We start from the raw sequence: 22,659 nt of genomic DNA, 5'->3' as shown, positions 1-22,659 counted from the left end.
TGTGAGTTTTTCTTTCTAAAAGTTCAAGATTAGAAAATTATATGTATGGTGAATGATTAGAACTTTTGCTAGCCAATTGTAGAGTTGAAGACTCTGTAATAGTCACCTCAGAATGAACCAACTGTAGGACAGAAGAAAATGTTTATGCTGATGTGCCAGTGTGCTGAACAAGTATAACTGTTCATACTGTAACCAAAGGACAATGTAATTTTAGTCTCTCGCTATTGCTTTAAAATGAACTCAGTGTGTATTTTCTACCCTAGACATGGGATGAAAAGTTGGCCTGACCCATGACACTTCCACTTAGTTTCAGGTAATAAAGAGTTCTATACTATTTTTCTCCATAAAGAAACAGGAAAAGATGCCATAACAAAAATTAAATGCCTAAAAAATAACTTTTTCTCTTTACTGGTATGGTGAATACACATAAGAGGCCTATTTAAAGGCTATTCTTCCAGTCCTAATTCACCACTCCATGACAAAACTGGCAGTTTTTACTCAACAAGACTGTAATAATTAAAATGAAATTTGAGAGTTGGATAAGGAGAATTGATTATAGAGACCATCTGAGACTCAGTTCATTAATGGATGAGAAAAATTTAACTACTGTGCCAGAGGTAAAATAAAGAGTAATGTAATCAGGCTGCTTCTTCCTCTCTGCAAAGAATATTTTTTGGAGCATGTTGCTTGAGGTAGTAAGAGAGATTGAAGAAGGAATTGGGGACCCTCTCAGTTTGCAGTTTGACCTTCAGCAGGAAGATATGCTTATGGAAATTTCCATCCAGAGTATCCTGGAATGACAAAGCGTTCCATATCACATTTTGGGCATTTCTCCCTATTGTTACCCTGCCATAGCAGTAAAACAGGGAGTAATAAAAGCTGTTGTCTGAAACCACAGGGTTTTTTTGTTTTTGTTTTTGTTTTGAGATGAAGTCTTGCTCTTTCGCCAGGCTGGAGTGCAGTGGCACGATCTTGGTTCACTGAAACCTCTGCCTCGCGGTGAGCCCACATATTTATTATAAAATGAAGACGGGAAGAATTGCCGGGACCTTGAACCTGTTACTGGGCTTAGTTTTCTTCAGATCTTCCTAATATCCTGAAATATAACAGTGTTATCACTCTTTAGCCAATGAGATTAGTAGAAAATGTTTTCCCAAACGATAAATCGTATAATGTATTATTTTTTGGATGAAGACAAACACTGGAATACAATGGCAAATTTACATGAATTTTTAAGATAAAAAGCAAGACGTTAAAGAAATTGCAAGCTAATGATGATTGCTTCAGGCTCTGTTTTCAGACCACCTGGGATTGCATGTTCATCCTGTCTTCTTTGTTCCTAGGACAGTTCTCACAGAAAAGTTTGACAAACACACACTCATAAAAAACATGCCATCATTCTTGTTGAACTAGACAAACCACAGAGTGGTGTCAGACAGATCAAATCCTTCTTCTGCCCTTATTTCCCAAGCGACCACTGCCAAATTAACTAACCTCTATGAATGTTGTCTCTTCATGTGTAAAATGATGATACTAATAGCTACCTCATAGAGAGTTGTGAGGATTAAATTAGAAAATAACTGTAATCCTTTTAATGTATTCTCATAACATAGAAAGTACTTAATAAATGGTCAACATCTCTACAAAATAAAATGGAACAAAATGAAATACAGAACAAAAAACAGCTATGGCACTGTTTTCATGTGCCCTCAAACACTTTTGAATCCATCTTTCAAATAAAGTTGCTATTCCAACTACAAATAAATGTTACATTCATTCAAGTTAATGTCTTTGTAACACTATTTTGTTATCTGGTTTTATTTTTTATGTGTACTTGGATACGATCAAATTGCATTCCTATGAAAATATTGTATTATTCATTCTTAGCAGTAATTTGGAGTGGCATTCCCTCGAATTCATCTGAGGTTGTTTTACTTTATGTCTTCAGTCTGTACCTACTGTTCTGCTTCCAGGCCTTGCATTCCTCAAGAAGAAACTTTTGTTGTAAAAACGACAGGACTCCCAGGGGATGAGGGAACAAAACTGTGCTTCTACCGCATGTCAAATATAAACATAATCTTAATCCAGATTTAAACATGGCTAGCCAAACCATGAGCGTAGAAAATGTATTTTTCGCCTCTTCGTTAATCAGAAATAAATGTCCTTTACGTATACCTATGAGGTGCTGAAACAGAAAATGCTCCTCTAAGCCGTGAACATGTCAAACACTGACATGCATTTAGGAAAGAGAGCCCCCTCCACTGTCATAATTTACAGGACTGTGACACGAAAGTCTCTTGTGTTCCTACAAACGCTATACCATCTGCAATGAGTCTGAAACGACTGAGCCTCCTGGTATTCTGATGACTAAATGAAATGAAATGGGCATATTTGTTAAAGTCAGCTGGGAAGCCACACGACTTGGTCAGTTCCCGAGTTCATAAATTTATGTCAGAGCAAGAGGAGCAGTAGAAGCTCAGGTGAACCAATTTACCCTAAGTGCAAATGGCAGTTTTGTTATTTGGTGTCAAAGTTACCAGTCGCACAATGACAAGCTGCCATAACACATTTTCTTGTTCACTAAAGAACAAGGATTTCGTTGGTTAATATTCCTTGCAATGCTCCTTTTCATAATTTACAACAACTAGATGCTGATAGGTTATTTAACATTTATGAAGTTAAGATGTAATCAGAAAAACCCTGATTATCTTTACAAATAAAAAAGTTAAATTATTCAACTTTTTTTTTTCTCCATGGCTTCGTTTCACAGCAGGTGCATACTTTACAATGGGACAAGTCAATCAATAATCCTTTTTTAAATCTTTTTTAGGAGCTGGAACAGGAAAAATTCTAAGAGGAAAAACTATTAATTCAGTTTGATAGAGGCAGTTGTTTCACAACACTTGGTTGCACTTAACATGGTGCTTTTAACAAATCGAGCTAAATTCTGCACTATATAGGTAGGGGCATCTTGATTAGGCCTTTTGGGGGGAACAGAAGTGAAACAGGACCCTCTTGAACTCATTCATACCAACTGTATGGAAATTTAACATTGGTTGTATAATACTTATCATTTATGTCTTTTCTACCTTACTAGATGGTAGGGTCCCTGACAAGAGGGACAGTGTCTTTTTCCTCTTTGTAACTTTTAGGGTGTCCAGCACCATGTTTTGCCCCTGAGTGGGGCTCAGAAATCATTTCCATGTTAGTTACACGAATAGAGGAATCAATGTACCCAAAGGCAAATGAATTACATCCCATGAAGTTTTGAGCCACAAATAAAATGATTCTATTGAGTTACTGGGTGGACTGATCTTGAATTACATTGTCTTCATTCATACTTCCTATATATAAAGCAAAAATCAGTGTTTTAGCTTTTAAATGGGATTACAGTAGAACTCATGAAAAATCATTTGCTTTAGGCACTGTTTAGGTGGAAAAATATCGAGAAAATATAGAATAGTAGTTTTGAGTCCCACTTGGACTCAGACCCATGGTAGGTCAGCCCTGCTCTGACACCTACTTAAAGAATAACCTAGAGAAAATTGCTTGGAGTGTCTAAATTGACCTTTTTCATTAGTAAAATGAGAAAAACAATAGGACAAACTACATTAAGTTATTATGAACACTAAATGAGATATTTGTTAATCTCTTAGCAAAATGCCTAGCATATATTAAAACTCAATAATGAAAGATACATTTTTAAATATCCAAAATAAAATGCAAACCATTGAAGTGAGTTTTACATTTTCTTCTGAAACTCACCACTCCTCGTCATTTGGTTATTGCACTTATAAGTTAAGAAAAGTGAAACAACTGTCAGTGTTGAATCATCCCAATTAATGTAACGTGAATCCTTTAGAAAGCTAATGTAAATTTTGACTTTAAATGAATAGTATCCGATATAATACACTGCAGCTGATGAGTTAACTGAATGCCAAGATGTCTAACGTCCATAAACAGACCATATTATGGCTAGGTAACCTTTAATCAAAATGATAAATAAAAACATTTATATTTCTAAAGCAATATTAATAAAAATTATTTCTCAGTGAATTGTTGCTAATTCCTTCTTTAATGGAGTAAGATATTAATGTTAAAGGAAAAGCACCAGTATTTCAATATTGTGTGTTAAACCTAAATGACTCACCATCCTTAGTGAGAAAAAGTATGTGTTTAATGCAATGGCATTGTTAATTAGAACATGATTAAGGGCTAGAACAGTTCAAAATACAGTCATCATCTTGATAAATTAGAAAGACTCATTATTACCTTCAGAGTTTAAATAATTTTGAATGTTTAGATTCCTAAACAGCAGGGTTATCTATCTCCATTTTTATTTGAAGCATTTGCTATTTAATTTTCCATAATTTTTAACCTATTAAGGTAACATATATCCTTTGTTCGCTTTAATACAAATGCTCTCTTTAATATGAATACAAAAGTCCTGATCCAATGTTGAGAGCTGGTAAAAGGTGAGAGGGAATGTTTAGGAATAAACTAACGTGGTTTATGTTACATGAAGGTTCAAACAATAATGGAATTGTACCATGCCATCTCATTTACTTCATGTAACAATATAAGGTAGGCATTTAATATCCCCTTGTAAAGATGAGAAACCTGAACTTGGGAAACATGCAGCTTGCCCAAGGCCAGAGGACAACAAAATAGTGGAGCCCATTCCGTGTTAGAAAACAATATGTCCTTTTCTGAAAGGTGAAAAAAATTGCACATCCATAAGACAAGAGGCAGTCTTTGGAAAATACATGTATGTGCTCTGTTTGTCATTAAAGAAGAAATATCTCTCTGTCTCTCTGCCTCTCTTTGTGTGTGTGTGTCTGTTTAAGTTAATGTAGAGGAAGGATGACTTTAAGAGAAAATCAAATGTTTGAATAATTTTAAATGGCAGGATAGCCACAATTTACATTTGACTGCATAATAGATGTGGAGGCTCGCTCACCATTGTGTTCCTCCATTAATTCAGCAAAATTTTTATAAGGATATGCTGTTTGTATGTCACCTGATTTAGAGGTTCAAATGATACTCAAAAGGCTAGAGATCTTGATTTTCTAGAGCTTGGAGTGTTTTGGCAATGTTACTACTGACATTTATCAAGAAAGAATAAGGTAAAGTGGATGAGGGTTTACCTGCGAATCTGGTTTTAAGTCATGTCTATTCCTTCTAGAATGTGTAGGTAAAGCTTTCTGGTTACTACTTCCTTCACGTTGCAAAACGTTATTGTTGCCATGTGGATATTTCCCCTTCAGGAGCTCACCACCTTCCAAGAATAATTCTTCTGGTTTTGATGCTCCCAGTAAAATACTATTCTCCCAGAATCATTTGGTTTTCACCAACACCCAGCTCTGTTTCTTGGCCCTCTGAGCTACTATTTCAAACATCATAGTTGATCCATCATAAATCTGAGAGACTTTGGTCAATAAATGAAAAGTCGATTTGGATTTAAGGGTTATGCCAAAGACAGGAAGGAACTAGTCTTAAAAGGCAGTAGCAGACAGTAGACCTGAATTTGAATCCTGGCTCTGCAGTGTGACGTTGAGCATATTATTATATCACTTTTTTGATATTCAAATTTCTTACCTTAAGATGGGGATAATGGTATTACCTGTCTCCTAGAGTTTGTATAAAAATTAACTGAGGTAAGGCAGAGAAAGAGCTTATGAGTGTTTGGCACATAGTAGGAGTTTAACAAATGGCAAATACACCAAGTAATATGAATATAGGTACACGACATTTGTTATCAGTATCACAGGTACTCTCCCACTGGGTATTGTCACTATTCCCTAGATCTTACCTTTCACTAGTAGGACTTATAAACATGTACTAAGACTTAGTTTATTTATAGCATTGGAACAATAATTTGAAAACTGAAAATCCAGTTAATTGTCTAGGTAATTTTTCGGTTGCCAAGTAACCACAAAGACATTTTTTTCTCCCAGCAACTTACCTGTCTAAGATTACTCTGTTCATATTAACCACAAAACAAAGTGCATATTGAAAAAATCAAATAAAATTCAGCCAGTATTTTGGCTTTAGACCATGAGTATCCAATATTTTGGCTTCCCTGGGCCACATTGAAAGAAGATTAATTGTCTTGGGTCACATATAAAACACACTAACACTAACAATAGCTGATGAGCTAAAACACACAATTGCAAAAAAACCCAAGAAAGTGTATGGATTTATGTTGGGTGGCAATCAAAGCCATCCCGGGCTTTAGGTTGGACAAGCTTGCTTTAGACATTCAAGAGAAACTGGTGGATTTATGTTTTCAGAGAAAAAAATTATTGTAATTCACCAATTTCACTTGGTGAGTGTGATCCATGCTTTTGGTAAATCACGTCTAGTCCTTTTAGATATTTGGATGGGTAGGTAAAACTTCCTAGTTACTAGTTTCTTCATGCTGCAGAGATCATTATTGTTACGTGGCTGTTTTCCCTTCAGCGGCTTGCCATTTTCCACAATTACCTCTTGTAGTCTTGGCACACCACTAACACACCCAGTAAAACATCGTTTTTCCAGAATCATTTGGTTTCAACAATACCTAGGTCTGTTCCTTGGTCCTCTGGGCTACTATTTCTAAAAGCACTCAGTAGCATATCAAAGTCATATGTGGAGTTTTTTTTTAAAAGCTCTAGATTTCTTGACTCTATCCCAGGAGATTCTTAGTAAATTTGGGGTTGAGAACTTGTCTTTATACAAGCTTCCTAGGTGATTCTAATGTTCGTTCAGGTTTGGGAACTACAGGCATGGACTGTTTTGCCCATTATTCAGCTCTGTGATGTAATCATTTTGTAATGGCAGGGAGTATGATGAATACCTAGAAAACTATTGTGAACAAATAAACAATCTCCACTTACAAATTTATTTTCTTTCTGTTTAAAATATATATTTGTGACTATTCAGGAATAGAAAAATGTTTTTATTATCCAAATCAAAACACAGCGTGAGGTACTTTCCAATAAAATCTACTGTAGATTATACACAAGTCAAAATCATTTGACTGTTTACTGAGTTTAAAATCCTTCTAGGCACCAGGAAAAAGGTTTAATTTAAGATTTTAATCTTTCCTTATATTATATGGTTTCTGAAATGGATTTTGTGCATCTTAAACTATAAGATTGACAAGTCTGAATATTACAGATTTATTAACCATTGGTTAAATGGTTAGAGTTAGTGTGTAAAGTATTCTACAATATCCCCTAGGCTGGACCAGAATGAGCAATTTATACAAAGCCTGAGGTACGTGAGAGTTAAGGTCATATTAAACAAGCGAAAGTTGTGTTTTATTCCACAATGATACCTTTCAAACATGATACATTAAACATTTAAGTGTGATATTGAATTCAAAGAAAAAAATGACACATGCTGGGAAATTTGAAAGAGGTCCAAACCTCAGTAGGCAGTTTTATTATTTCGAAATGGAGGCTTTGAGACCCAGCAAATGTTGGAACAAGAATGTTTTAAAATGAGCAATTAAAGACAAAAAAATCATTCTTCAAACAATCACCATTGGTATCTATAGAATATTATACAGAACTAGATAATGTGTTTACTATATAAATTACTTCGTTTAATCTTTACAGCAAGCCTACCTGCCTACATGTAGGTGTTATTGTTATCTCCACTTCACAGATGGAGAAAATTGAGACCTAGAGACTGTTTAAGTTCAGCTAATAGGTGGCAGTGCTGGGATATGAATCCTGGCTTTTTCATTTGTCTTATTTTCATAGTCATAAAATAAAGATATTTTCAAATCCGTACTGAGCATGAAGTCTTCAGATTAGCAATGGCAACTGACATGTGTAATAATGTTAAAATAACAGATATTTTGATAAACCATGGGACTTCCCAGTCATATGGTAAGGAAATCACCAACTTTGCTCATCACCCTGAAAACTCCCTTATTGTTCTTGGAGAATTTGGATTGTAGAAGACCCTGGTCTGAATCTAAAACTTTCTTGTCAGTAGGCTAAATCTGGTCTTAGATTGGCTCTATCCAGCTTCATTTTATTTTGTGGTGCAAAAACACAACAGCATAATAAAAATACCAAGAAGAAATATACTAAAAAATTGTGGCCAGGCACATTGGCTCATGCCTGTAATCCCAGCACTCTGGGAGGCAGAGGTGGGTGGATCACTTGAGGTCAGGAGTTCGAGACCAGCCTGGCCAGCATGGTGAAACCCCGTCTCTACTAAAAATACAAAAATTAGCCAGGCATGGTGGTGTGTGCCTATAGTCCCAGCTACTTGGGAGACTGAGGCAGTAGAATCACTTGAACTCGGGAAGTGGAGGTTGCAGTGAGCCAAGATTGCACCACTGCACTCCAGCCTGGGTGACAGAGCAAGACCCCATCACAAAATAAATAAATAAATAAATAAAATTTAAAAATCACAAGATAGCAATGCTATTCCATGAAAGTAGAAATCAATTCTGTAAAGGGGCTATAAATTTGTACATTTCCCACAGCAGAAGATATGTCTTTTCCTCTATTGACATTAAGAACAGAGTTCAAGAATATCTATGCTCTTAAAACATAAAGATTATAGCACTTTATGATGCATTCTGCCACTATTAATTATTCCTTTATATTTTGTTTAATATGTTGTATATTTATTTTGAAACAAAAGTGGGTGAAATAATGTACATTTAATATTTTAGAGCAATTTATATTTTTCTTTGCTTATAAAGCTCTTTGTAAACTTTCTTTTGAATTTGGAGGAAAAATAACCTTTTTGATCTTAGATTATAGCAGAAGGTGTTGGTATATAAGAACTTAAGTTTTATGTATTAGGCCTTTACACTATCTTTATAACTATACAATATTACCTGTTTTGACTGTTCAATTCAATAAAAATAGGCCTCTGCTAATTATGTTATGGAATGGATCTACTGATGGCCCAAATGGCTGTTAACTAACTATTTGGTGCCTTGTTGAACTGTAGCTAAACTTATTCTGATAGGGACAAAAAGGATGTGTCTCAATTTCATCTTAACACTAGACATTAAAAATAAAGTCGCATATTTTTGAAGTGTATTTAACATCTTAATCAATTTTAAATTTTACTTGGAAATAAAAGTCCCCCATGTGTCCTTTACGTTAAAAGACAGAGAAAGCAAATCTCACTCTACTCTTTACTCCACGGTATTAATGCAGTCAGGATTTTACCTGAGGATGGTGCTTACTTCAAAATATAATATTGCACTAAGTCACAAGGCAACCCAATAATGACTAAATGGCTCAGTGAAGGCTATTCAGCTTACAGAGGAAAAATGCAGCTACCGTAAGTGGTCACAACCCAAGGTACATGGGCGGAGTGAACAACTGTCTTTCCAAACTCCGCATTCACTGATATAATATAAAAGGAATGGTATAATGTCAATGATCCAGTCTAAGGAGTCACACGGAAATGACCGTTCAAGGTAATTCTGACCTATGACTTGCACTGGATGTATTAATAGAAGAGGAAGCCAGGCGCAGTGGCTCGTGCCTTTAATCTCAGCACTTTGGGAGGCCACGGTGGGTGAATCACCTGAGGTCTGGAGTTCGAAACCAGCCTGACCAACATGGAGAAACCCTGTCTCTGCTAAAAAAAAAATACAAAATTAGCTGGGCATGGTGCCGTATGCTTGTAATCCCAGCTACGCAGGAGCCTGAGGCAGGATAATCGTTTGAACCCAGGTGTCAGAGGTTGTGGTGAACCGAGATCGCGCCCTTGCACCTCAGCATGGGCAACAAGAGTGAAACTCCATCTCAAAAAAAAAAAAAAGATGAGCAAAAAGACAGATTTTTAGTCTCTTGTACTTGAAAGTGTTGCTTTCACAGAAAGGCATATATACTTATACATCTACACTGACATCTAGATACCTGTATCTCTATGTATGTATGTGTGTACTCATGCATCTATACACTTAGAAGTGTGGTTTAGATTCTGTTCGTATTTATCCAGGAGACCGACTATGTCTTTCTGATTTACTATATCAATAGTTCCATTCTTATCTCTAATTAATTCCTTTAAATTATTTACACACACACATACACACACACTTTTTTTTTTACCTGGTGGTGTCCAAGCTACAAATATAGAATAAGGCCCAATTACTGTGATATTATATGGAGGATGGATTTCTTCTGGTGTTGACATAGGTGTTTGAACAATGTAATCATCACTAGTACTGCTGCCACCTCCAGTTTTGACTTCTAACTTGTAAGTGTATCTATATTTAAAAAGAAAGAAGAATTGTGATAAGGTCATGCACAAGAGACTTGAACAATGATTACCGGGTTTTGTATCCATTGCTTAGTCCTACACTTGTGACAAATTGTAAATTCTTTGCTCCCTTTCCAGAAACTTGACTTGGTAGTTTTTCTTGCACAGGCAACATTCTCTCCAAGTCATTGTAATTTCAGCTGCTTTCAACTTTATTTTTAACCTGCTAGTAATTCATAGCTTTTCTTGAAGATTTCAGGAAAGTCTTGGAGTGTGCTGGTGGATTGTGGAGGATTCAAATTAATCTTCCCCATTTTTAAATGGATTGGAGTTCAGGGAAATATGTTTAGAGAAAGATGTTTTTAAATTGATCTGCTATTCCTTACAATAAAATGAAATTGATCTCTACTTTCTACAATAAAACATCTGTTGATTTAAGATATGTTTTTGTCTCTGCTGAGAAATGAATGGGAATGAAATGCAAATACGTGGAACTTTTTCCTCTAAAACTACTCACAACTATATGTAGTGTAGCAAGTAGAGAAACATTGTACAAGAAAAAAGGAGAGTTGATGGAAAACAAAATGCTTTATATCTCTTTTATTGCTAGTTCAAGGATGCATGTTTTTGAAGACAATTTGGTAAATTTTAAAGTTTAATACTTCATGTATTTTGTATATTTAAAAATTCTCATGCTTTTATGTCAAACAGAAGACAAATTATTTATATTTTTAAGAAATTTCGTGTAGTCTAAAGACTAAATGATTTAGCACTTTTATCATTTGTTGAATGACCAAGGAATGAGGAAGCTAATTAAACAATTTAATAACTTTCAGTGGGACATGCATTTCTTATCAACCCAGAAAAATGTACAAATCTTGCTGTACGATTGGTAAAGTTTTCTTTTAGTTTTACCTGCTATTGGGCTCCAAGTTTTTATCAGTGAAATTCTGCTCTTCACTGCCACCCAGGAAAAGCAAGTTTCCATTACGACTCAATTGATATTGAGAAATGAGGCCATTGGGCTTTTCTGGCAGACTCCAATATAATTCCACAGTTGTAGAATTGATGATAATGTGTCGAGGTGTCACCCAAACTCCTGGCAAGAATAACGCAATGAGGTTTCATTGTTAAGATAAAATAAGCAGTGTATCAAAAGTCACACTATCTCCCCATGAACTGTGATATTTTTTCTGTTGATTTTAAAAAATATCTAACTATAAGGAACAAAAATACACAATTTGTGTAAATATATTTTTACTAGTTTGATTATTTTATTTTTGAATTGCCTTTGGAAAGTGAATTTCAGACAACTAGCAGTGGATAATTTCTCTGCCTTGGTTGTCACTCTGAGTGTATTTTAAATCAAGGCCTGAGAGACTATCTGGGGATTTCAAACTTTTTAATACGATTTACCTGGAATACGTGAAAGTAAGCATAATCGAATATTTACCTGAATTATACAATTCAACAAATGAGTGCACTTTTCCTTTTTCTTGCCCATCAGTGCGATGCTTTCTTCTCTTTTCTTCTCTGGCTATGCCTCTGGCCTCATTTACTGGGATCTCTTCCCCTCCTGGACCTTGAAAGGATGTAATGCCTCAGAGCAGTAGGCTCTGTTCTCTCTCTCCTCTCTGTGTTTCCTCTTTTCTCTTCTTCTTTTTCTCTCTTCTCTTCCCTTCCAACACTGACTTCCCAGGTGATCTCCATTCAGTATGGGTTTTAAATATGCATATGCTGAAGACCCCCAAAGGCATATGTCTAGATTGAAACTCTCTTCTGAGTGTCAGACTCAAGAATCCAACTGTTTGCTTGACACCTCCATTTGGATGACTGATGATATATCAAAAACTAAAAACATGCAAAACAGAACTCTTGTTTTTCCTGTCTACAATCTATGTACCTCCCAATCTTGTCCATCTATCCATTTTCTTGGACAATACACACAAAAATAATGATCCTTGAGACTTTCACTCTTCATACCCCCAAATGTAATCTAACATCAAGCCCAGAAGATTCTATAAGGTATACTTTCCTGTATCTTTACTTTCACTTCGCCTGGTTCAAGCCACATTTCTCTCTCTCAGAAACTCCTGTCATAGCTTCTAAACTTGCCTTCATGTTGAAATCTTGGCCTTCTGTATTCCATTGGGATCTTTATAAAAGTGTATAAAGTGTATATGTAAGCCAGTGTCATCTTTATGAACCATATAACCCTTTTGAATTTTTTCATATAATATAATCCCAATTTCTTATTATGACCCAAGTGGTCCCACATTTTATTGGCTCTGGCCTACATGGCAGCGTTCTTTCCACCATTCACAGAGCTGTGGCCATACCAGATTCCTTTCTATCCCTAGAATGCTTCAGGTTATTTCCTACATCTGGGCTTTTGAACTTCCATTCCTTTGACCTGGAACACTTTTGTTCCCTTGCAACATGACATTTTTGAATTTTGTTCTCATATGCAGAATTGCTCTTATATGTAGAATGTTCTCATATGTTCTCATAGTTCAGTTACTTTTGTAACTATCACCTTATTGATAAGACCTTATTTTAATACTCTCTTAACTCTAACTTGAACCCCATCTAATGGAGTCCCAACCTAGTTTCTCTGTATTGCATGGCCTTTTCTATTTCCTTCTTAACACTCAAAATACCATAATAAAATTCTTTCTTCGACGTACTATTATTTTTACATTATATGACAGTACAGTCCACTCTTTTTCCTGCTTTGATGCAAGATTAGTTCCATGGTAGCAGGGATCTTCTCTGTCTTATTTGTCAATGTATCTCTATGGATAACGCAATGCCTAATACAAGTTTAATGAATAGATTTATTGTAAATATATCTCCTGCAAAATACTATGCTAAGCACTGCAGGCAGTTCTAGGGAAAGCAAAGATAACTAAAATGTGGCTCACTCTTTCAAGGAGCTTATACTTCTGTCTAAAAGACAAAATATATACACAAACAACTGTAATTCAATGTCAAACATTCAAATACTCTTATAGATGTACAAACCTATTGATGGAGAACCCAGCAATGAGAAAGCTCAATCCTACCACTTTATGTTGTTATCGAGTTATACTCTGATTAGACACTGTAAATCTCTTCTGGAGATTAAAAAAAAACTCATTTCAATATTAGGTTCCCTGTAATCAATAGCTTTTGCTTGATTGTATCTCAATGTGTAGGTTACTCTAAATTGGATAAGATTTTGACACTTTAGAAGAAAAATTTTCAGAAGAGTAAAATGCAATTTATTTAGCAGCATCCTGAAAGAAACAAGATAGATTTCAAAAATGTCTCAAACATCCCAGCTTTCTAAGGAGCAATATATTCCTGAGAAGAAAGTAGTTCATTTTGTTCTGAGAGTTTGCTCTGTTCAAGATATTTGGAAAAATTGACAAATCATAGTATATATTTATGTGTGGGTTTCTCTGCCAATGGCTGCTAGATGATTCAACCAATCAGAGGTCTGATTTAAATGTGATATTAATTTGTTGATTCAAAAGATAAAGTATAAAGTCTTAACTCATAATCTGCTTCCTGTAGTTATATCTTTTTCATCTTGAACGTTGTATTGAAAATCACCAAGGTACTAGAATGGCTATTGCTTGGTTTCTGATTTGAACCAGTCAATAAAGCCTGTGGATGTGGAGGAGCTAATAAAATAAAATGAAACATAATTTTGGGTTTGTTTCAACTTTTAAGTAAAAGTTGAGTTTATTATTTATACAGGCTGGCAAAAGCTCTGTTCAAGTTGGTAATAACTCCATGTCTGTTGATTTGATTGATAAGATGCAGTTCAAATGTATACATAACCAGAAAGTGCTGCATTTTTACTTGGATGGTGATATGGGGACATCATTATCTTAGTAGCTGCAAGAAATCTTTGCTAGAGTAAGACGATGTTTGGTGAGATATATTAATGAGTCCTAGGTGGAGAATTTGTCCCCTTCACCATGTAACCCCAGTCTAAGTCTCAGGTGAAACCAGAAAAACCTATTCTGTATAATAAGGGAGCAAATTGAGGCAGTTCAAGGGAAAGAAATGAATAGTAGGGAGGAAAGTAACCTAGGAGAATGGTGTGGGGTAAACTAGCTGAGAGGTTAAAAGGGTAAACGTAGAATTAAACCTTGGTGGACCTCTTTACACAATGACAACCAGTATAACATGTGTACTGTACTTGTTTTAAATTTATCTTGAGTTGCATGCAATATTACCCACTTCTCATGTCCCTACAAATCTTCATTCCAATTCAAAATTCCCAACATTTATTGTGGATTGTTTTTCTCGTGAAATCTGGTGATAGGAACCAATTTTGTATTAGCTGATGTCAGGGATGCACTGAATTCTGGACTGTTTAGTATTTGTTAATTTATTCACTCAACATTCTATCTGACTTTGTGTCATTTTCTGTGTTGGGCACTGTGGATATGAAGATAAAGACTCACTCTTACCCTTCATGGAGTTCATGTATCATGGTGAATAAAGATGAGTCGATAAAAAATTGTACTCCAGTATGATACATGCTTTAAGAGAAGGAGGCACAGTATCTGTTAGAACACTTAGAAAGGGTAACCTGATATAGACTGTGGGGAGAAATGGAGATGGGTAGGAAGTAGGTGGTTGTAGTCGAAGATTTCAGAAGCGGAGATGTGCGAACCAAGTTTTGAAAAGGTGGGCATTAACTGAGTGAGGATGTAGGGAAAGGGAGTTCAGGCTGAGGGGAACCCACAGAAAGTCCTAGAAATATGGGCAAGGATGGCAGGACTGCACATACCTTGGCATGACTGGTGCATTGCATGGCATGTGGGGAAGACTGAAAGCGTTGAAAAAATGATGGAAGTTAAAACTTGAGGGGTCCATGTTGCTTTGCTAAGGAGATATGGATGTATGTCTTCCTGGAAGGAAATGGGATTTTATGGAGGTGACTAATATGGCATATTCTTATTTTGTTAAAAGAGGAAAAATAATTAGGATGTGGGATGTGAGAAAGAGGAAAAATGACTAAAAATGACTGGAGGAAGCACACCTAGTTAGGAGGATCCAGAGAACTTCTCTTCTTATAGCTATAAAGATCTGAACTAAGGTAGTGGTAAAATGGATGGTAAAGAAGAACAATTTTTTAAAAAGTCCTTAAGATTTAAAACGAGTAAGATTTTATGAAGAATTATGTATTATATATGGAAAAGGGAGCCATCAAGAATGTCAAGCTTTGGGCTTAGGTGATAGGTAGGTGGTAGTATCTGAGAGAAGAAGAAAAGCAGGTTGAGGAGTAGAGTGGAGTGGAAGAATTAAGTGGTGAAGTACTGAGGTTAAAGTTTTTGAAAAACACCTAAATATAAACACGTAGTAGACCAGTAAATAAATAGGATTTAAATCCACAAGGGTAGCTTTAGTATTTGGTAGCTCCCTCCATAAGGAGATAAAGTTAGTGCTTGAGAATTCCAGAACAGCCTGGGAGTTATAGTGCAAACAGTAGAGGAAAAAACAAAGGGCGCATAAACGTTAAAAGAAGGGCAGAGAAAGAGGAATCTAGAATGGAACTGAAAAAAGACTGGTTCTTCTTTTCCCTTATCTTTTCCACATTATCAATGTGGAAAGGATGACTGCAATTTTGCATGTTTATCTCTAAAATGAATTAGAACTCACTTGGATTTCAGTAATTGCAGAAAAGAAGAGTAATAATTCCATTCAAAATCTTCCCATTATTTGGCTAAAGGTACAGGTACACAGTTTTCTATGAGGATAAAACTGTAGAGAACTGTGTCCAACTTATCAATGAGGTTGTAATGTGCATTTATTTTTTCTTAGATTGAAAATGATAGGCAAGTGAAAAGAGCTCAGGTTGCATTGGCTATGCTAAACACTTCTTTTAATTCTCTCCATGTTCACTTAAAATATTCATGTATGAGATCTTCAAATTATATCCTATGTATTTCAAAATGGCATTTTATAATTAGTTATATCTGGGTGAATAATTTAAAGTGGTATACTTGTTTTCACTTTACAATAAAACAACAAAACTTAATGTGATTGCTAAGGTGTTCCCAAGTTAAGCATTCACACTATATTTATATCATATATGAGTTATATATAAATGGCACTTATTCAGCCAGAAAATGGCCCTAAATCCGTGTTTCTTCTGCAGAGGAAAGTCAATTTTGTTTATCATTTCTTTGCATGGTTGCTTGTGTTAAAGGAAAGGTACAAACAGTTAAAAAAAGAAATTAAGGGCATTTCTCATATCACATTACCCTTCACTGTTGAAAGCTACAATTTTTAAGTCATAAAATGTAAGTCCTTTCAAGAAATTTTGTTGGGAAAAGTGGGAAAATAGATGTGTATTTCCAATGAATTTAAATACATGAATTTGGTAGAAAGAAGTGGAACAAGAGATTCTGTTATTTTATCAGGCTTGAGTTTCAGCCAAATCTGGTTGATAGATCCTTTAAAATTATCCATTATCATCAAAGTATCCATTTGATAGTTTACCTTTCCAAAAAATCCACTGCTGGTTTCTTCCTTTCAAAGGAACACTAAGCTTTTTGACATGAAACATTCTTTATATAGAAAACATCATTAGTGAATTCCTGGTGAGGAGCCATATGCCCCATATGTGGAATTTTCCATTTTATTCCCCATTTACTGGTAGGAAGTTCAGGTCTAATATTCTGAGGTACAACAATCCCTTTCATTAGAAGAGTAATGGACAAGTAGTTCAGGAGTCTATGGTGGTAATTAACATTGCATTTCTGTTTAGAAACTTATTTATGCCTTGGTTTCCCCATATGAAAAATAGGCAGATAATGAAGATTAACAAAATAATTAGTTGATCACTAACACATGCCACTGAGTATATTATTCTTTTGAAAGTAAATGACACCACCCATCCCACCTCTCAACGCATGGGTAACCATTGCTATCAGTTGGTATGTATACCTCCTGGATTTTTAAATGCATTTATTTATTAACCATTAACAACAAATGTCATTTTCTCAGTTTGTTCTTATACATTAACATAATTCCATAACTTCCTCTTTGTATGAACTGATTATCTTATTCTTTTATATTGGTGCATGAAATTCCACAATATGAGGATAGTGATTCTATTTAGCAATTCTCCTACTCACAAACATTAAAATTGCTCCCAACATTTTGCTATTAAACAAAATAAATGCTTCAATAAACATCCTGGTGGATGCCTCCTTGAGCAGTGTGGCACAGTTTCTGGCATAAATGATGAAAACAGAATGGCTGTATCATGGGAAATTAACAATTTAAATGTAATAGACATTTCCAATTTGCCATCTAAGGTGATGATTCCATCTTATATTCCTTCAAACTGTGTCTGGTTGTACATCTCTGTACATCACTGTTCATTTGTCAAAATCCTTGTTTCTTGTGGTCCATCTCAGAAGTCATCTGCTCCATAAAGTCTTTCTTGATGTTAATGATGGGTTATTGTCTCTTCCTCTTCAGGTCAGCCTTAGCACTCTATTCATTTGTTCTTTCTTAACATCAACTTTCAGATTTTCTCTCTTCATACAGATCTTTCTCCTATCACTTCTACTTGATTGTCAATCTTGAGGGCAGAGAATATTTTAAATAACTTCAGCAGTGAGCATGGTGCTTATTAAATATTAGATGCTCCCAAAATATTTGTTTAACATCTGAGTTTTTGAAAAATTTCAGTAATTCTTCTTTCCACAGAAAGTCAACTCTAAAAAGGTTAAAGAATTGAAAGCGAACTGATCTTGGGAAGCTACACATACATGAATCAAGCCTGAAGAATGGGAACCTAGAATACTATTTTATTTTGTACCTATCAACTTTATTGCCTCTTCCTTGTTTGTTATGAAGGAATTTACAGATTCTATCTCAAAATGCTGTGTGAAAATTTCTTCCCTCAAACCATGGATATTGTTTCATTACCTTCAGGAGCTGCCTGCAGTGTCTGACCTAGAAAAGGCTCGCTTGAAGTGCACCCAACAGATGTACAAGCCGTAAGCGTGAAACTGTAGTTGGTGTATGGCTGGAGACCTAGAAAAAGCAATCAAGAAATAAAGTACACCTTAAGAGGTTACTGATTATCAATTAAGCACCAGAAGTAACATGCAGAGTTGTAGATATGACAGCCAAAATATTTAAGAGTACTCTTTAAAACACTCTTTAAAGAAGGTCTGAACCTCATAAGAGGTTAAGTGTTGAGCAAAATTTCATTCATCACTGATAAACTAATAAATTCTCAGTCATAGAAGAGACCTTAAAATTCACGTGAACCATCTACCCTTCTCTTGATTCCCTATACAATATGTCATTGAAGAGGCTGTCCCGTCTATATGATCAGAGCACTCCGTCTCCCAAAGAGCCCATTTCATCTTTAGAGAGTCCTAGAGTTATCCTTATTTTGTTTAAAAGTCCTTCCTTATATTGTGATGAAATCTTTCTATCGCTTTCACCCCTGGGGACATATAGAACAAATCTAATTTCTTTTCCACATGACAGTTCTTCAAATGTTTGTAGACAGTTATCAAAACCCCCTGAGTCTTCTCTTCTCCAGGCTAACCATCCCAGTCTCTGCAATTGCTTCTTATATAAATAGGGGCAGGAAAATAAAAAGAAGGTTAGATTTAACATTTTCTTGCCCCAAGTCATATTCAGCTCATATTAATGCCAACCAACACTTTTGTTTTTAAACATTGCACTCTACCTAATGTGCCTCTTTTTTGAGGTGTGTTGATTTTGTCTTTACTCGTAGATTAAGGCTAATTTGGAGAAGAGATGGTGCTTATTACTTCTTTCGTATTCAGAATATGATACAGCATGGCAATTGTTCGTAAGTTTTCAGTTTTCAGGGAGAAAAGAATGACAATCCATCTAAAATAGAAGTTGTATATTGTTAGATTTTGCTGCTCTGTGCGTGGCTGGTGACCTTGTGAGAGTTACTGAGCTCTCTTCGCCTTGGTCTACTGATCTGTAAAATGGGGAATCATTATAGCACCTAGCAGACAGGAGAAGATGAAATAGGATACACAAAGTAGTATTTCATTCCAGCAGAAGCAACTTTAAAACTCAGTAGCACTCAACAAGGAGGATATTGAGGCTTACAAGACATCTCTCCCTTGACTCTTGGGAAAGTTCAAACAATGCCAAAGCTCTCTTTGAGAAAAAAATAGTATTTTAAAACAATAGTACTTAGCCTATTTGTTAAATAATTGAACTAAGTTACAGATGAATCCAATTATTGTTATGCTTATTTTTTCATGTATTTTGAGCTACATTTTCACATATTTTGTTCTTTTGGTGGAATGACCGTTCCTTCAGAGATGTTCATGTGTCACTTTGTCCGTTTATGCAGATTTCTCCTCAAATGCTACATTTAAAAAAATTTTGACCACTTTATCTAAACAACCCACCCATCACTTTTTATCACCTCACATAACTTTATTTCATAGCCTTCAATCATCTCTGATGTTTGCTGTGTCTCTTGCTTATTTGTTATTTGTCTCCCACTTTAGATGTTTTGCCTATCTGTATCCTTAGGATTGTGACAGGCACAAAAGGTGTGTTTGTTCAATGAACGAAAAAATTACCGATCTCACTCATTTAGAATGAGAGCAGTAGTCTGGGTTCTCTGCTAAAGCAATAATGTTCTGCAGCTGGAGCTGCCCCAAGGTTTAGCTTCAGAGCCTTTTGTATTTTCTTATCAACTTAGTGATAAGATGCAGGCACTTATTTGATTATAATCTTCCATTTGGTTGCTTTGGAGGATTTACATAATTTTGATGTTTACCTGATTTACAGATGAAGAATATGACTAAAGATCTAAGCCATACGCAAGCCACATATGTTTGATAAAAGCTTATGGGAAAATGCTAAGATTACAAAATATAGAGCTCAAAATAATGGAAGGGAACATTCAAGAATGAAACTCAGAGGTTGCAGTGGCAAACTCGTTTAGCTTGACAATGTCTCCTCTTTACTCTCACTACTGACAAAAAGGGTCTTGACCAATGTGATACCATTTTACCTGAATATCTTATTTTCCCCATTTAGAATATAAGCCCTTTGAGAGTAGAAAGGACATCACTGAGTGAGTCTTTTTGGGAGGTCATTTTCCCCTATAGTGCCCATTTTTAGGCATTCAGTGTTGAACAAATATTGCTTAAGGAAGAGCATGCCCACGATATTGTCCCATAAGGTTTGCAGGGATACGAGGCTATGATGTCTGTCACCATGTGACCTGACCAAAAAGGTCCTTCCTCATAATTCCATCAGTATCCCTGCCCACGGCATTGATTTCATTGAGTCGGAGATTTTTTTAGTTGCAGAATATTAATGAAATAACAGAAATTAATATAAGTTGTGAGCCATACATATATTCTAGATTTTTTCTTGAATGCCAGATGTAAATATGGTAGCTAAAAGTAAACAGATACTTTATTTTTTTTCTGGAATATTCTGACCAAAACAATGGCCTCAGTTATCTTCCTCAACGTGGTCCTGGTTGGTCTGATTTCAGATATGCAGTGACTGTAAAAGAAAATTTTAGGATGAGCATTAGGGAAAAAAGAAAATTCATAATCACAGAGGTTTGCTAAGGTTGATTAGAGGATTAAGAGTATTTCTAACGAGAATTGTAGTTGAAAGGAAAATTAATGTATATAAAAATATAAATTGTCATTTCTTGACAAAGCCTTTCTGCAGCAAGTTGAGTGGTCTCCATTTTACTTACAGCCTAGAATTTGAGAAGGCAGGTGTTTAGGCATGGTACAACAGTATAGCATCCAGCAACTTAGGGATTTTTGATAGAGGGAGGAAACTGCATCAAAGGAGTTTACATTAAATGGGGTAGGTTCACCAAGCTACAGGTGTTTACATTAAATGGGGTAGTTTCACCTAGCAGGATATGGGGGTAGGGCTGGTGGAAGGAATATGTTTCTCCTGAAGCTACTGGTGTACTAGAATCAAGGAGGAATGGCAAACTCAGCACTGAGCAGAAAATCTTGTCAAGAAGTCAGAGGAGTTCAAACATATGGTCAAATCAAGAGGAGTCAACATGGTGCACTGAGGAAAGGAGACCAAGATTGAAGAACCAAAAGGATGAGAGTGGGAGACATGTCTGCAAGTGAATATGGGGAGAATGGCAGTTTTACTCTAATTCATTGGCACTTGATCCTCAAGAGCTGTGTCTGTCCTTGAAATGCAGACATGCTGGCCAGTTTAATGGACCATGTGGGCAAAATGTAGAAATACTTAGGCTCATTTCAAAAGATGTTTGCTAATGTGTGTCAGGAAACTTCACATCTGCCATATTTACCTTCCAGGGTCTGTTCCTGCTTTTTAGAACAAAACTCACAGTTTCTTTGGATAAGCCAGTCGTTTGTCCACTATCAGGCTTTGTACTTTATTTAGTGTTGACTTCATCTGGACTGAGGAGTGTATAGACGACCCAAGCCTGAACACCAAGCTCTATGTTCTCCCATCACATAAGAGCTAGAACTAACAGTATTTAAATTACTCAATGGCTGCCTTCCCTCTGAAGATTAAGCAGCATTTAGAAGACAAAAAAATGGTAGAAACCATTGCAGCTGCTCTTTTTTAAGATTAATATTATTTTAATTGGCAAGTCATAATTGTATACATTGTAGCTGCTCAAAATGAAAAAAAAGTTAGAAGAATTTAGTTCAAACACCAGCACAAAAGCTATAAATTAGGAAGAAAAAACCCAACAAACAAAACTCAGGGTGTTTTTGTTTTTGTTGATCTGTTTTTAATTCTCTTTTCATTGGACTCTATACATTAACTAAATAATTTTATGAGAATTGCAGTTATTTTAAAGGATGTTAGTTATAAGATTATATAAATGACATACTAGCAAAAGTTTATTGAGCATTTACTACTACTTGGCCCTCTTCTGTGCACTTTATGGGTGTTAATATAATCAATGCCCACACTAACTTTCTGCTGTGCATGCTATTATTTGTTCATTATACAGATAAGGAAGCTAAGGCACAGAAAGTTGGAAGAAATTGCCTATGATCACAGAGATAAGAAAGGGCTGGGGCCAGGTGCAGTGGCTCATGCCTGTAGTCTCAGCACTTTGGAAGGACGAGGCGGGTGGATCACCTGAGGTCAGAAGTTTGAGACCAGCCTGGCCAATGTAGTGAAACCCTGTCTCTACTAAGAAAAACCCTACAAATGTTAGCCAGGCATAGTGACACATGCCTATAGTCCCAGCTGTTTGGGAGGCTGAGGCTGGAGAACTGCTTGAACCTGGGAGGCAGAGGTGGTAGTGAGCTGAGATCCTGCCACTGCACTCCAGCCTGGGTGACATAGTAGCGAGACTGAAAAAAAAAAAAAAAAAAAAAAAAAAGAAAGAAAGAAAGAAGGAAAGAAAGAAAGAAAGAGCCAGCC

General features: G+C 35.7%; 1 protein-coding gene across 1 annotated transcript in view; it reads right to left on the bottom strand.

The window, feature by feature from the left end:
• Positions 1-22,659, bottom strand: part of USH2A (usherin) — an 825,608-nt gene that overhangs the window by 123,185 nt on the left and 679,764 nt on the right. Inside the window, exons 55-57 of the mRNA XM_030936493.1 lie at positions 18,175-18,282; positions 11,146-11,329; positions 10,080-10,237 (exon numbers count right to left, since the gene is read on the bottom strand). Of these exons, the coding sequence (XP_030792353.1) occupies positions 10,080-10,237; positions 11,146-11,329; positions 18,175-18,282 (450 nt within the window). The remainder of the gene's footprint in view (positions 1-10,079; positions 10,238-11,145; positions 11,330-18,174; positions 18,283-22,659) is intronic.

The sequence above is a fragment of the Rhinopithecus roxellana genome, chromosome 8, assembly GCF_007565055.1.
Source record: "Rhinopithecus roxellana isolate Shanxi Qingling chromosome 8, ASM756505v1, whole genome shotgun sequence".
Taxonomy (NCBI): domain Eukaryota; kingdom Metazoa; phylum Chordata; class Mammalia; order Primates; family Cercopithecidae; genus Rhinopithecus; species Rhinopithecus roxellana.
Note: the sequence above shows the minus strand (reverse complement) of the source record. Positions and strands in the feature narration are given on the sequence as shown.